This window comes from Ammospiza nelsoni, chromosome 6 (assembly GCF_027579445.1).
Source record: "Ammospiza nelsoni isolate bAmmNel1 chromosome 6, bAmmNel1.pri, whole genome shotgun sequence".
Taxonomy (NCBI): Eukaryota; Metazoa; Chordata; class Aves; order Passeriformes; family Passerellidae; genus Ammospiza; species Ammospiza nelsoni.
The window spans coordinates 19,463,380-19,479,020 of NC_080638.1; the positions used below are offsets into that span (position 1 = coordinate 19,463,380).

At 40.9% G+C, this 15,641-nt stretch overlaps 1 protein-coding gene across 2 annotated transcripts in view; it reads right to left on the minus strand.

The window, feature by feature from the left end:
- Positions 1-2,732: 2,732 nt before the first annotated feature.
- The window catches only part of TSPAN4 (tetraspanin 4), a 187,460-nt gene continuing 174,551 nt past the window's right edge, over positions 2,733-15,641 (minus strand). For both annotated transcript variants that reach the window (XM_059474419.1, XM_059474420.1), the window contains exons 5-7: positions 12,241-12,372; positions 10,160-10,243; positions 2,733-7,419 (exon numbers count right to left, since the gene is read on the minus strand). In XM_059474419.1, coding sequence (XP_059330402.1) covers positions 7,351-7,419; positions 10,160-10,243; positions 12,241-12,372 — 285 coding nt within the window. In that variant the 3' untranslated portion in view covers positions 2,733-7,350. The remainder of the gene's footprint in view (positions 7,420-10,159; positions 10,244-12,240; positions 12,373-15,641) is intronic.

Here is a 15,641-nt window from a genome sequence, read left to right on the forward strand (position 1 = left end):
TGGAAAAAGAATCCCTGCAGCATTAGTCTGTCTGGAGCATGCTAAACAGTTCCGCTTGATAACAGTGCTTGTCTAGCCATTTGCAGGCTTGCATCAAGGAACTGAGGACATTAAGAGCAAATCAGATTCAGTCACTACATAGGTCCACAACCAGGCTGCATGAATTTCTCTGTCACTGTACTTATTCTGCTCTGTTCTGTAGAGACTGTGGTCTCCTAAATCAGTACCAAACCTGAATTTCGTAAAGCCATGTAACCTGTCTTACCATTGGGCACTAAACTTTATGCAGCCAAACAACTGGATCCTCTCCACATTTCACCTGGTACTCTGACTGACAACATATTTTTGTGTGCAGAAAAGCAGATTTAAATGGTGGAGGTGGAAGGAGCAATGATGGACTTAAGCTTATGGGCCAAAGAAGGGCATTTGTGGAAGAGGGAGATAATGAGGTGCATCTGAATACACTTTGAGAAACCAGTTCCCAGAATCCCTGTATTTCTCCAGTAATTTTTAGTTAATCTTCAGGATGAATGAAGATTGAAACTCTTGTCACAGTGCAGATGAGACAGACACATGCACTATACATTAACAGTTGGGAGTTTTTTATGTTGTACTTTCCTTTACATAGATTTTTGTTTTCTATGTATTTAACTAAATACAGTTACATGTTTTATTTTGGTGCCTGTGATTTGAACTATACTCTGTAATAGCAGTGCTATGGGAATATAAGGGGAAGTTTATAGTGGATAATTATCCCATCCTTTCAAATTATTCTTTAATTGCAAGTACAGGGAAGTGTCTGTTAAGCAATTCTGTAGTAACAAAATATTCTGCTCTGCCTAAATGATTTCTACATAAAAGATACCAAGGACTTGTTTGAGAAATCAGTTCAACTGATCAGCTGTTTCTTCATTAAAAACCCTCATCCTAAGACACAGAACTTCTGTTCAGCTGTCTAACACAACTGGTGTTGATTTGGTAGTGAATGTTTTCTGGCTCTTAGAGGGAGGAATGTGAACTGAGCTCTTCTTGCAGGTCAGCAAACCCTAGGATTTCTAGTGAACAGACAGTATTTCCATGGGGAAGCAGTTTATTGCAGGGGGAGACAAGGAAGCAAGGCCTAGGATAAAGTGACCTACCTTAGGCAACTAATGGGATTTCAGAAAAACAGTCTTTCAAATGGTATTTGCCAGATGAGTTATTAATGACAGATTTCTTATTTTCTTGGGGTTTTTAGCATGGTAAGATAAGAAACATAGGGCTCTGTCTTTTGCACTTTTAATGTGTCAAGATGAAACTTTGGATGAAGCTTCATAAGCTGCCCTTAAATTTCTTTGAAAATTATTGCCATACAGACAGAAAGTACTTTGTTTTACACAGCCAGAATAACGAGCTAGGCCTGATATTTCCAGGTTGTAAGTGTTCTTTGGAAAAGTAGCAGATTGTAGGGTGAAATACTCATCTGGTTGTTGATTAAAGTAGGAACAGCTGTGTCTATGCCAAGATGTAGTACAAAAGCAAAGACAAACAGGATAGCTACTGGGGGAAGGTAAACTGGGCTTAGTTGTTTGAAACAATGGGATCTTAAAAATCAATAGGGTACTCAATTACCCAGGGTTAAGCTCTACTGGAAAGGCAAATTAAGTTGTAAAGGTAATACTGCTGCTCTGAGCCCATGCATTTCTGTAAGCATCATTAAGTTATCATTCCTGAAGTACAGAAGCAATGGTGAGTAAATGAAAGACACAATGTTAAATCCATATAAGAAGGATTTTTTTAAATGCAACACTAAGAAATTGTGAAATTCACTGCTATACTGCAGGACTAAAGTGAAAGTTTCACAAAGTCAGAAAGGGATTAAAGATAGATGTGGCTGATGAGACCATCTAGTGGTGCACTTAATGGGGTCAAGACAATTCAAGTAATGTAAACATCTCTCCTAAAGTGAGGGAGCTGTAAGAAACTTCCATCAAATATATGGGTTATCCCTTATGATGCTTCTTGCAATAAACTCTAAAACCTCTGGGTCCCTACTTCTCCCATTACAATTTCAATAGTACACTTGTGTTGCTCAGATTGCAGAGTTTAGAGGCAATTTCACTTGCAAAGTTATTTGACCTGTAGGGTACAACAAATTGTATAAAATAAGGCAGTGTTAGACATGGCTGCAGCTAACATACCTGGCTAACCAGACATTGTTCTGATTTGACACAGTACAAGTTCCTAGTTGTTCAATTTACAAACATTCTGGTGTTAATTTTTCAAGTTTTACTACATAATTTCTGAATGTAAGCAAGTACCTCAGAAAAAGAGAAGTCCTTTTAGAAGTCCTTTTATTTCAAAGTTATCAGTAACAGACAAGTTGTGAACACAAAATAATTTGGTTTGGGCTGAGTATATTTTAACACTAAACCTGATCTCCCAGTAGTTTCTGAATTGTTATTGACTATCACATAATTTCAGGTAGCCTGCCCTTAAAAGGAAAAAGAGGTGTACATTGAACTGGGAATAGGTAAGCCACATAAATAATAATAATAAATTTGTAAGGAAGGATAGGTCAAATAAAAGGTAATGAGAAATGACAAAGAAGTAGAACACTGTAGGGTTTTGTTAAATTGCATACAGTATGTGTGTGTGTACTTGCCCACACTTGCACACACACACATCTCTGGGTCTGTATAGAATCACTGTTCAGCTTGTAGTGCAGTTGCTTATAAAAAATACAAAAGACATTCTGTTGTAAACTTTAAAGAATATTTAATAACTTTTAAAAAATAAAAGGTATATTTTAAATTTTGTTCTTTATATGAATGCACAAAAATGTACCATTGTAATTGCAGCAACAAAATCCAAAGAACAGAGGAGACTGCCCACTGTGGTAAGAGACCAGTGAGAAGGGAGGAGAATTCACAATGGAATCCAAACAAGATTTCCCATGGCAAGTCCCAACATGTTTTCTAACTGTCTAACTCAGTATCTACGCAGATCATTTACATTTAGCAAATTCTTGCAGATAAATTAGAGTAAATATGGAGTCTGGGTTTAAATAATGCCACAATCAACTGCTGGTTTCTGTTGCTTACCTTTGGTGCCCCACTTATGGCACAACACCGAAGCCAAGGGGTAAATGAAAGGCTGTGACTTTGTCCATGCTGGCTGACACCCTCCTGTCCTGCCCTGGGAAGGTGTAAGAGGCAGCCCAGTCACTCTGTGTACTCTGTGTGACCAGTGCTCATCAGTTTGTGAGAAGTGAGGGTTGGGGTGGATTCCATAAGCAGCCCTATTGATGATGCAAGAGAGAGGATTTGTACAGCTTCTACAGTGCAATCCCTTCCTCTCCATATGATAAATCCTACAATGCTGCATTTAAATGCTAATTATTGATCATAGAATAATCTTTTTTGAGTTTGTTTGAGGGGCGAGACCAAAGAACTATTCATAGAACAGAAACTGAAGTGTATTTCAGTGATTGTGCACTGTATGATGAGCAGCTAAGTAATTCTGTTGTACAAGTAATAACATTTGGCTGCTAGTGACAGTACAGGAAAAAAAAACATATTCCATTAAATATGGGTTTGGGTGGGTTTTTTTAAATAATTGTGAAAATGAGAGGCCAAAAGTATATTTAGACTGAATCTAAAAAGCTAAATCCTGATGCTGCTGAATTCAGTAGGTTCAGTCATATGCCCTGTGCCTTCATATCTTGTTATTAAGCAGAAACAGCCATGAGAATAAATTAGGAGTGCTCCTTTATTGCCTTTGGTTCTGTCTTTAATTTAAATGTATTGAGTCCTCCTTCATGTTTAAAGATAAGAAGTCACAACAATATAAAAGGCTTTACTAAAAGTGACAAGACACTAATAGAAGCAATTGGAATGACTTCTGTGTTGCTCTGCCTGCATTCAATATCAGCAGCCTTTCAAATGGATATTATGTACTACAGGTTACTTATATATAATCAACCAGTTTAATGTGTAAAACGGAACTGTCTTTTTTTGGCTTTTTGGTTTTTTTTTTTAAAGGTTGTTGCTGTTACACATCACAAAATCTTCTGACCTTGTCAGCAGAGAAAGGATGTAGTGATCTTAAGAAAATATGGTAAGTCTGAGGCTTGTTATATGCAGTATGTTCAGAGGTATGAAATTGGATTGTGCTGGTAATGCTGTAAGCACTCTAACAGCTGTTTGGTCTGTGTGGAGAGAGTTAATAACATTAAATATACAAAACAGTCCAGTTCAAATTATGAACAAATTGCAGTAGCATCGCAGTTGGTAGAGGAAGAGGAATATTTTAAAAAGAATTATTAGCAGCAATATGTGATCTGCGGGGGTTTTTTTGTGTTTTTTTGTTCTGTTCTGTTTTTTTCCCCTAACTGTATGTTTTTGTTGCAGTGACTGGGATTTACAAAGTGAGGGTTGCTTATACTCCCTTTAGGTACTTGTTTTTTAAAACCAAAAAAGTTTATCTTGTAAAGACACCTAAACTCTGGAAAATGATTAGAGGAAACCACAAAATGTGACTTGTCTCCAGTCTGCTTCTCATATTTTGTTTCCACTGAAGCTTTACCTAAAGTCTAGAGGCATTCTCTAAGAGCTCAGCACATATTACTGTGAGACTCACAGGAGAAGGGTCTGTGATCTCTCTTTTCTCTACACCACCATCAAGCAAATTGATAAGAGTTGCTCTCTGTAGGAGTTCTGCACAATGGTTTGCTCCCATCAGCTGAACCATCATCAGCCTGCTATCTCTGTGTTAATTTTTAATGGCAGGGATCACTACAAATAGACTTGTCTACCTTTTATCTGTCTCAAAAAAAAAAAAAATCAATGTTTTATGAATGTATTCATCACTGTGTCATGCTGCTTTTCAGCGGTAGAAACTCTGAGTTGTCAGCAGAAGCACCCCTGTGTACAAACTATAAACCAAGGCAAGAACTAATGGCACAGCTAACCTGGAATTGTATCTGTGCAGGTTAAGAAAAGAACAGAGTAGAGAGAGGGAAAACACACTTACACCATCTTTTGTGTGCAGGTGAGCCTGGGCTCAAGAAGCAGAGAGCAGGGAGATTGTGATGACTGCAACACCAGTGAGCCTCTTGCTTTGGAGTACAGGGCACCTGTGTGTGGGCTACTGGCTCAGCTTGGGTATGTTGGGGCTTGTTTGCATGACAGTAAAATCCTTTAGTGGTGGGGAGGTTGCTGTGATAGTGATGGGGAAGCCACAAAAAATGCACAGAATTATTACATTACTTTTACCTTAGCCTGCACAGCTAAATGCCCCATGGGGGTAAAATTTTGGAAAATAATTGCTCTTTTAAACACCAGACTGTCCTAAGCAATTTCCCAGAAAATATGGAGTAGCTCATGCCTGAGAGTGAGAAGACTGCAGGAAATCAGCAGAGACAAAAAAATCTCCCAAATCTGATGAGTGAGAGTGAATCTGTCAAATAATGCAGGTCCAGAATCCAGAAAGGGGTTAGTTATGGGTGTAAAGGAGATTGTTCAATAGGCTGCGGGTTGGCAAGTGCAGTTTTGTGCTGGAAATTGTCTTTACATCAAAGCATGCAAAATGTCACTCAGAGCTGAGACCTGCTGTTGTAAGCAAGGTAACTTTCCCTGTGAGCTTGCTGCATGCTTCCAGTCTGCAGGAATGGCTGCACTCAGCTTCCTGGGCAAAGACAGCTCCATGGTCACCTCTCTGCTCTAAGTGACAGTGGCTGAGAGCTGCACAAATGATGGCTGAAGGGAGAGGGCCATCTGCATTGCTCTGTTTGCTTGTTCCCTGCTGTGTCCTTTCCCTGGGGTGCTTCAGCTTCTCCCTGGCACATATGCACTACCTGGAGCAGTTTGCTGGCAGGGAATTATTTGTTTGAACAATAGGACACATCTGATTTTTAACCTCATCACCAGAAAATGTGCATAGGAGGGTACTACATCAATTACTTCAGTTATCAATGAGTGGCTGTTCCCTAGTTAAGGAAAGTAATGGTTTTGATTTCTGCATATTTCTGTGATTCCATGATATTCTAGAAAGTGTGGATTATATTCTAACCAGCAGCTAGGTGAAAATGCATCTGAAAAAGAGCACTGAGAAGTGACTCCATTCTAACAGAGACTGATGTGTCTTGGCTGTTGTCAGCGTGCAGCTGGGAGGAAAAAAAAGGTAAGCATAAAAGCATCTGAAGTCTTAAGAACTCTCAGAAAAATGAGCAATGTGCAAAAGATTTTTCCTCAGCAAGGCAAACTCTATCATACCTGCAGATGATGTTATCCCAAAGTAAATTAATGAAATGGTGACATTCAGGGAAGGAACAGCTGACAGCTTTGTACACATCTTCAAGCATGGAAATGAGTGATATTTTTTGGCAGACCTTCTTGAAACAGGGATGATAAATAAAACCATAGTAGACTGACAGAGAGAGCCCACTCACAAATTGTTTACTGAAATGAAGATACAGCTGAAAGTAATTACTTGTTTCCCAGAGGTATAAGTGATAGTGCCTTGTACAAGAAATAATACTTGGTTATTTCAGTTGGAATGTAAAATAGGATAGAAAGGTTTCCTCTTTCTGAGGTTAGATGCTGGGTATTTTCACCTCCTTTCAGAAAAGTATGTGTTTATGAATGTAATATATATAACATATGCAGTCAACCATCTATATGCCACTGGCAATTAGGAAGTGAGGCAATGTCCAATATTGTTTTCCATTAACAGCCAGGATCTCGCTGTACAGATTCTGATTAAAAGCCTGACTCTGCGACACAGAAGATTAAAAATACTCCTTTAAAACAATGCACTTCTGAAGATGATCCTCTCCTGGCTACAAAATCATCTTGAGACACTTGGAGGCAGGGCTGCTTGATCTTGACATTTTAGCTGTGTGCAAACTGTAGTAAAATTACAATTGCATTCAGTCCTAGCTACTCTGTACCTTCTTGCTGAAGAACATTTGTTTTCCACCTCCTCTCTTCCAGACTGGGAAATGCAGGAAGGCAGCCTGGCAGCTTTTGCAGAGGTTGCCTCAGTGCCATCTTTTCTCAACATGGGTCTGCAGTCAGCCCCTTGTAAGCAGCCTCTCATGCCTTGCCACAGGCCATGGAAAAAGAACCATGCTTTTTTGGTTTTCCTCTGCTTGAAGACAAGGCTGCTTCTTACCTGTGCCAGTTCAAGTACTGACTTTTTCTTTTCTTCCTCCTTCAGTAAAGTGGGGTGATTCACAAAATCTTCAGAAAGATAGCATTATACACAGTTTATAGTACAAAGGGGGGTAGGGAAAGGTCAGATGAATGAGCATGAAGGAGATTTCTCCTGTGTCCTTTGGAGGAGAAGCAGAAAGATTGGGAATGGTATCTATGCACAGTAGGTGTCTGCCTTGACTACCTGACAATACATGGTCATTGCAAAGGTGAGTCCGAGAATCTAAGAGAAAAGAAACAACAAACAATCGTTTTTCAGTAAGTAAAAAAACCCTATTTATTGAAACAACAAGAAAAAAAAGAGCAAAGCATGACACTAGTTTTGTTCACGCACAGGAGGACATAACACATACTGTGTTTCCTGCCTGTGCATGTCCTTGTTCTATTCCTAGAGTCTGTCTGCCTTTTGTCCTTATCCCTCTTGCTGTCTTACAGAACGGACAGCGAGAGCAGGGGAGAGTTGATTTCTCACCAGATACTGGGAAGAGGTATATTGAAAAAAATTTGGATGCCTTTTGCTTGAAAATATTTTACAGCAGCAATCCACAGCTGTGTGGGTATTCTGTGGGTGTCCCTGTAGCTGTTGTTTTGGGAGACATTGGGTTAAACCCTGGCCCTACAGATGCAGTGGTTTACTTGACTGTACTTTACTTTTCCAAGAGTATGTGTGCACAGGTCCCTGTGGGGGAATCACTGGAGACTGAACATGCATTAATCATGGCCATCAATGCCTCATCAACAATGGATGTGTTTTTCTACTCAGCCTATTCAAGAGAAGCAGCAGGGAGGTGGGGGTTCTTCTCCCAGCTAAGCACTGACCTGTTGTGCTGTCTCTGGTGGATTACTTCATCAAAAGGGATGGGAGAGAGAGTCTTATTTTCCTTCCAGCTGAAGTACCTATATGAATGTACTAAGTACTTGTTACTTTCCCTTTGCAACACCACTGTAAGAGTTGTCACTGAAATGAAGGGCTGCCAGGTAGAAAATTTTAGGGTATGAATTCTGTTTTAAGCACTTAATTTGACCACTTCAAATTTAGTCTTTACATGAGTAATAGTTCCTGTTAATGAGTACTTTGAAAGAATACATGAATACACACACACAATTATATTTGTGAAGAAAAAATTGTTATAAAATGAATCTATATTTATGAAGAAAAAATGGTTATTGTTAATCTTCCTCAAGTCTCACTCTTCTACAGTGAAATCAGATTATTAGGTTTTGGTGTGCTGTTTGTAGCAAGCGCTGGCCTTTTGGAAGTATCCACCTTCAGGGACAGCTATGTAACAACACAGTGGTGGCTGAACTTGGTTTATAGTTTGAAGCATGCACGACTGAGGAAGATTCTTCTGTTGCATGTGCTGTTATAGCCTTCAAATTATGTGACTGCATGATTCTCTAAGATGCTAACATGAAAAACTGCCACATGCTATGGGCCAGAACACAACTGAAACAGCAGCAAGAGAGGGGGCTCAGTTCATTTCAGGTGACAGTACACAGAAACTTTTGTCATCAGGTACATTTAATCATACCAGGCAGCTGGAAGGCAGACTGAAAATCTGTTGTGTTCTGAGGTGTTTTCCCTGCATTGCACAGCATTTACTAGGAATATGAATCTGCATTTTTAAATTGTCTGAAGGTGCTTCCTCCCATGCAAACTAGCAATGTCTTTCTGTCAGAAAGATAGTATTGTCTTAGAAATTTAATATAGTTAGGGTATTTATGAGAAGGACTCTGACCATGGGCTGCTGGGGATTTTTAGTGTATCCTTTAAAGATACCCTAAATGCGGAATGGATGCTCAAAAGCTGGTTTGTTTTTTTTAATCATGGTAATATATTAACAACAGTCATAAATTGCCTGTCTGCCATATGATCTTGTGCTTTTTTCTCTAAGCATATCTGCTTATTATACTGGAACAAGCCCCAGAACTCTACCGAATTTGGGCCTGTGAGGCGTCAGGCATTTGCATTAATAAGTTGCAGCCAATAAATGACATACGAGAGAGTAAGATATGTGCCATTCTGCCTAATCTGTCATTGTTGGGAATGTGAGTGGAATACTAATCCCAGGCTCTCTCCTGCTGCTAGTGGCATACCAGGCAAATTTAAAAAAAAAAACCCAACCAAACCAAACAACCATGAGTTAATCTGCAGTTCCACGGTGTTAATTAGCTTAGCAGTGCCATCCTTTGTGCTTGCATGTTGGGTGTGAGAGAGGGGGAGCTAGAGACTAAAGCTAGATCTTCACTGAATTTAGGAAAGGCACTTTGAACCAGCCAGAGCTCCAGCACAACTTTCACCTGTGTATCCTCAGGCTGTGCCACAGGTGCTTACACTGGCACAACCACAGCAGGCTGGGTTAGAGGCACAGACATGTAAGACACAAAGTGGTGGACAACAGATTCTTCTCTGACCAAAGTCACAGTGGAAAGGATTGCAACTCAGAAATCTGATAGGCATGTCTATGCCAATCATAGTAAAGGGACATGGGTTTATTGGCAGGGTTTGGGCACCACATCCTGATTTGTAATTTACCCTGCGCCTGAGGGATGAGGTTGAAGACTTAAGTTACCTCTAGACTATGCTGAAGTTGGCTATTTAGCCTAAGTCCTCTCTGGAGAATAACTGGACAAATAGAGGCACCCTAAAGGCAGTTCATCCTACCCTGATTAGGTGTCTGGAGTCCAGTCTCCCCTCCCAAGTCCAGTTTCAGTCTTATATAAACCACTTGATAAAGTGCCAGCTCTTTGCAGTGCATCATAAAACACTGTGCAGTATTCCTAGTTCTGTGCCTTGTACACAGTATTTTAACTAAAGTAAAACTCAAAGTGCTTAATAATTTTGCCTGATGGTAGACAAAAATTCTGCAAGATTTAAAACCTGCTTAGGCAGAGTATATATCTGAATCAGTAGTTACTTAGTTACAACTACTTAGGATTTGAAAATTGGTATTAAACTGTACCTGCACCATAGCTGTGCACAATCCAAAGATTCCCACTGCCAGTAAGTTTTCCTGGAGCCATACTTTCACAGTTTCATAGCAAGGCTACAAAGAAAAACAAACCAAGAATATTGTATTGGCCATAAATACAGCTCTACTCTCCCAGGAATATACAGCTAGAGAAAAAATGGATCTGACCTAGCTGCTAGGTAGCCTGGATTATCATTTCAGTGCTGGAGCAACTACAATCTATTTTTGGGTTGAGGCTTGAACATGGAGTACTAATCCCAGACACAAAACAGTGCACCTCCAAAATGCTGCATGAGCACTGCTCTGTATAAATTCAGCCAGTAACTAAAAATATTGTGCTGATTTTGGCTGGGGTAGAGTTAATTTTCTTCACAGTGATGGGTATGGGGCTGTGTTTTGGATTTGTCCTGAACACAGGGTTGATAATCTGGAGATATTTTTTGTTATCATTGAGCAGAGGTTACACAGAGCATGGTTTTTTGGTTTCCCTATTGAACTGTCTTTATCTCAACCCACTCTTGTCTCACTTTAACTTTTCTGCTTCTCCCCTTGGTCCCACTGGTGGGAAAGTAAGCAGGCTTAGTAGCCAACTGGGGTTAAACCACAACAAATAAACAAACACTGGGTTTAGGTCCTCTTTGCTCTCTAAAACCCAACCAGAAGCAGTTAGAACCTTACAATGAGGCTTTCATTTTCTCCACATTTCAAGAAAAATAAACATTTCTTATAATGCATAAAGACACAGGAAACCAAACAGTTCAAGTGTGAGTGGCTCAGTAGCTGCTCCTCCTGCACATGGGCCCATTTCATACCATTTCCAATCATTTCAAACTGCAGTATGGGCACCCCTCCATTATTTTCTTCATGCTTTAAATTCTGCAGCAGCTGTAGCCCTGTTTTACTGGTCCAGTTTTGGGGAGGGTGGAATTGGCCCAAGTGAAACCTTTCTTTAAATAATCATGTCTGTAAGACAACCTTGTTCAAAAACAGGCCCCCCTGTCTTGTAAATGTTCATGGCCAAGAATCATTCAGCCTTCAGTTAGGGGTTTTTACATATGTATAAAGGAAGAACCATAAATGGCCATCAGAAGCCAGAGGGTTAACCTGCACTGATTTTCTTGCTACCCTGAATAAAATAGAAGAAGAATTTTTCAGCCCTTAAATTAAAAAAATTACCCAGAGCTACTCAAGAAGTATAAGGAAGCTGTGTTTGATGTGAACTCAGCCTCTGTGAGTACAAATCCATGCATATGAAATCTCACTAGAAAGTGGCCAAGACAGCTTTACTCATTGTCTTCACAAACCATTAGAACCAGCAAAACTTAGCTATAATTCCACTTCATCAGGTGGCCTACACCCCTCCTGTGTAATTGCACTACCTGCAATTAGCACAAAGAATTGCTGAGGTAATTTCAGAGACATATTTAGGCTCTGACTATCTGTTCCAGAAAGATCTTGCTGAGGCCATTGTAGGGAAATTATCCCATGGAGTTTTGAATTTGATTACAGGCAAGTGCAGCAACAAAAAAAAAATTGCTGCTGGCAACTCAGCGGAACAGTTCCCACTCTTCTGTGCAGTGGAGGCCCCCGAACCAGAGCTCCTGGTGGGAGAGGAGTGCTCAAGGCTCTGCCAGTCCTCCTGCCTCAGGACTGCCTGGGCTGTGATGAGCTACAGCTGCTGCTCCAGGGCCTGTGTATGCATGAACCATTTGCCTTTATTGCTGCCTGACCCCAGTAGGTGGGACACTAAAAAGGGCATTCCTGCCATTTCCTACCTTGATGTCACTAGTCTGCACTGCAGATCAGTGTTGGAATGGACCTGTCTGCAGTGTGAAACAACAGCTTGGAGCCTACTGAAAGGAAACCAGCTCATAAAAATAACTAAATAGGGGGTTTCATTGGAGGTCAAAGGCCACAGCTCAACAGGAGCCTTCTGAAAGCACCTGATGAAAGGTGAATTAGGATAGAATGAAGTGCACAGCTTATCATCTGTGCAGCCCTGCAAATCACTACTGCCTGTCCTTCACCTGGGCTGCAAGGCAGCTGCTGCCATGTGCTGCAGAGCTACTCACCGCTTTCCACCAGGTCCCTGGGGAATGGAGCCCACAGTTCTCACTGAATTCTAAGCAGCAGGAGTCTGGCACCCGGGTTGTGTTGTACACTTCGAACCAGTCCGTGTAGTTGGAGACTCCGCAGCATCTGAACTGGAAAAAGATGAAGCGAGGTGATACCGTAAGTGTGATCCATCACTGCCTGTTCTGACTTTGCCTCCTGGAGCCTGACACTCAGTGCATTTTGATAATACCAGCAGAGGCTTTAAATTTTAAAGGAATACAGTACTTCCTCAGCTTTACTCAAAACAGACCCCCTTCTCTACTCTTCTTTATTAAGTTTAAACATGGCCTTGTATGCAGCTAATGTTGATGCAAGAAGGAAAGGGCCCCTATTTGCAGAGGGAAGATACTGCAGGAGCTGAAACTGGACAACCTCAGACAAGTACTGAAATTGAGTTATTGACTGACCAGAATTTTAACAGTTGTTTGCAGCTTGTCAAGAAAAAAGATACAGGTACAGCACCCAAGAAATGAAGATACTACTTCTGGGATCATGATTGGAGTAAACAAGGTGAATTTCTCACTAAGCTATTAATTACTAATCACCTTTGAAAGACTTTGCCTATCATCAGCAAAAGGTGTATTTCTCTCTGTGGTGCAGTTCTTTAATGTCATCATCTGATGCTGCTCTAACAGTTGTGCATTAAGTGTCTGCCTACAATGACACAGTGTGTGCAGATATCACAACACTGCTAAATCAGAAGGTCTGTTTGACTTTGGTAGTGGGATGAAAGGTGCAGAAACACACAGTGGTAGATGGAATGGCTCTGTGGCCATCTTCCCCTTGGGAACTGGTATATTCTTGTGATAGGAAATAAGCTGGGACTCACTACCACACAGATGTATACACCATCTGTTGCCCTTATGCAAAAGTATGAATTTGTTGGGATTTAGACACTTCAGCACCAATGAGTAAACAAGACAACACTGGGCTGCAGAACTGTTCTCTGCTATTCACAGTACCTCACATTTTTTGGGGCTATGCCAGCCACCTACCTAGTCCCAAAATTACTTGCCAAGATCTTATTTTTTTAAATGTGAATTTAGGTAAGCCTGAAGAGTGTTTTTAGCATCCCTGTAGAGACCACTTCTCTTGTTTCTGAGAGACTCATAATCATGCAGACATCTGCATCACCAGGGCCAAAGACCTAATGGAGATCCTGATCTTTATACTGGCTTGAGGGAGAGTTTTCCTTTGTTACATAATAGCTGTAGCGTTCAGGCTGTAGTAGAACTGTGGTGTTCAGCTCTTGCTGCACTCACAAAATGTGCCACTCCAGACCCATAGAGGGCAGAGGTATCACATGCTGCTGCCTCATGCATCTTATGATGCTTCAAGCACTCAGAAAGTACTCCTTGATAGAGACATTTCAGTCTGCTCACAGCAGAGTTTTTCTTCTGTCAGGGAAAAGTCAGAAAACTTTCCTGCACAAACATCTATCCTTCCAAGTTTCTGCTTCAAATTTTGATTTGGTCTGTGGCAGGGCTCAATCCTCCACTTGCAAATGTTTCATTTTTAAGATTACAGGCTTCATTTTCTACAAGCTGACATGAAACTAGAAAAAAAAGTTTGTGCCTTTCTTTTTTTCCTCTATGTTGCTGCACAGAAAACAGGAGGTCCATGTGTAACAGGTCCCAAAAGTGAGTAGGAGCAGCCTGGAATACATGGCATACATTTGAGGAAGGCTGGTTTATTTGGAAATCTAACAAGAAGAAGGTCTTGCAGGCTGTCATCATTAGAGTCAGGAGGCAGCTCTTTGATAGACAGCGAGAAGTGACAGCTTGTAAACAGCAAGCCTTAAAAATGTGGCTCATCTGTGATGTAGAGTGTGCAGCGGTAAGGGCTGAGACATTTGAGTGATGTTCTGGCCAAACACAAGTGACACAAGTTTGCATAAATCAGAACTAGACTCCTTCTTCTCATAATAATGCATGGCTGAAGGTGTCAGTCTGACAGACTACGGAGATGAAGATGAAGCACGGGTTTTGTAGCCAAGTGCTCACTAACAGGTTGAGGACAGCTGCTCCTATGGAGCCTGTGAAGCAGGAGCTGGCTAGGCCATGAGCTAGGACTGGGACTCCAAAGAATAAAATTCCTGGTAAGCCACAAGGTGAGAATACGAAGGGATGCAGTTGCAAAGATGAGCTGCAGTTGGACACTGCCTGCCCACACAGATTCTCTGTACAAGAGCACAGCAGACACAGCAACGAGCTAAGAGAAGTTCAAGGTATAAATAAAGGACACAACACAGGATCAATGGTCTTGGCACTGGAAGAAATAATGTCTGTAACTACAACTGGAAGAAATATCTTTGGAAGACAAAGGACGGATGAGCAATGGGATAAAGCAGCGGATGATCCATAGCCCTAATCAAGAGGAGGTGATGAATACAGCAGAGTTCTAACACCACAGAGACCTGAGAGTGCAGAAGCAAGGGAGGGAGCACTGCTCAGTGAAGGCCAAGTTCTGTCACTGCCATCTCTAGGGAGCAGGGGCATTGACCCATGGTCAAAGATTCAGGAATGAGGAAACAAGCTGCAATAGGATTGAATGGATCACCACTTCAGATCCAGCAAAGGGGTTCAGAAGCCAGAAAGGCAGATAAGCTGAGAGCTCAGTAAACTCAGAGACTTCATTATGGATGTCCAGTAGGAAAGAGAGAGTGCAGGAGTGATTTTGGATCATGTGACAAGCAACTGATTTATCCCAGGTTGATGCAGGTGAACAGTAAGAAGCCAAATCGTTGAGGGAGATGAGGGACCATTAGAAGAAAGGGGAATATGGAGGACTTTTTTTTAGAGTCCTTTTAGATTTGAGAACAATGTTATCTTGAAAATTGGCAAGGTTTCTAAACAGGGATAGTTGGAGACAGCCCTACACCTGGAGGACTGAGAAAGCTCAGGGCACATGAAGGACAATGTCTGTTACCAGCAGTTTGTTGTAGTCATTTCTACCACAAAGGCTGATGTTCTGCCAATGCCAGGCATGGAAGCATTGAAGTCTCGATTCTTGCAAGAACCACATTCATTTTTTGGTCACATTTACACTCCTGTCTTGTTCTCTTCACAAGTTAAGTGATAAAATTACACAAGTTTCCTAGTTGCTTATTTCTGTTCCTACTTTCAACATTTACATTTTATTAGAAATAATTACAAACTAACAGTGCTTATTTTGGAGTACTCAGACTAACACATGTTAAAAGGGAGCAATCTATTAAAAAAGTTTCTATGTCTGTGCAACAGTGCAACTCCTGAAAAGGAGTTGGACACTTGTACATATTTTACATTATTCTCAATATTGAAGGCTAAGTAGGCCTTATCTTCTTTGCCAAATTCCTGCAGACTCAGTCAGGCTGGGA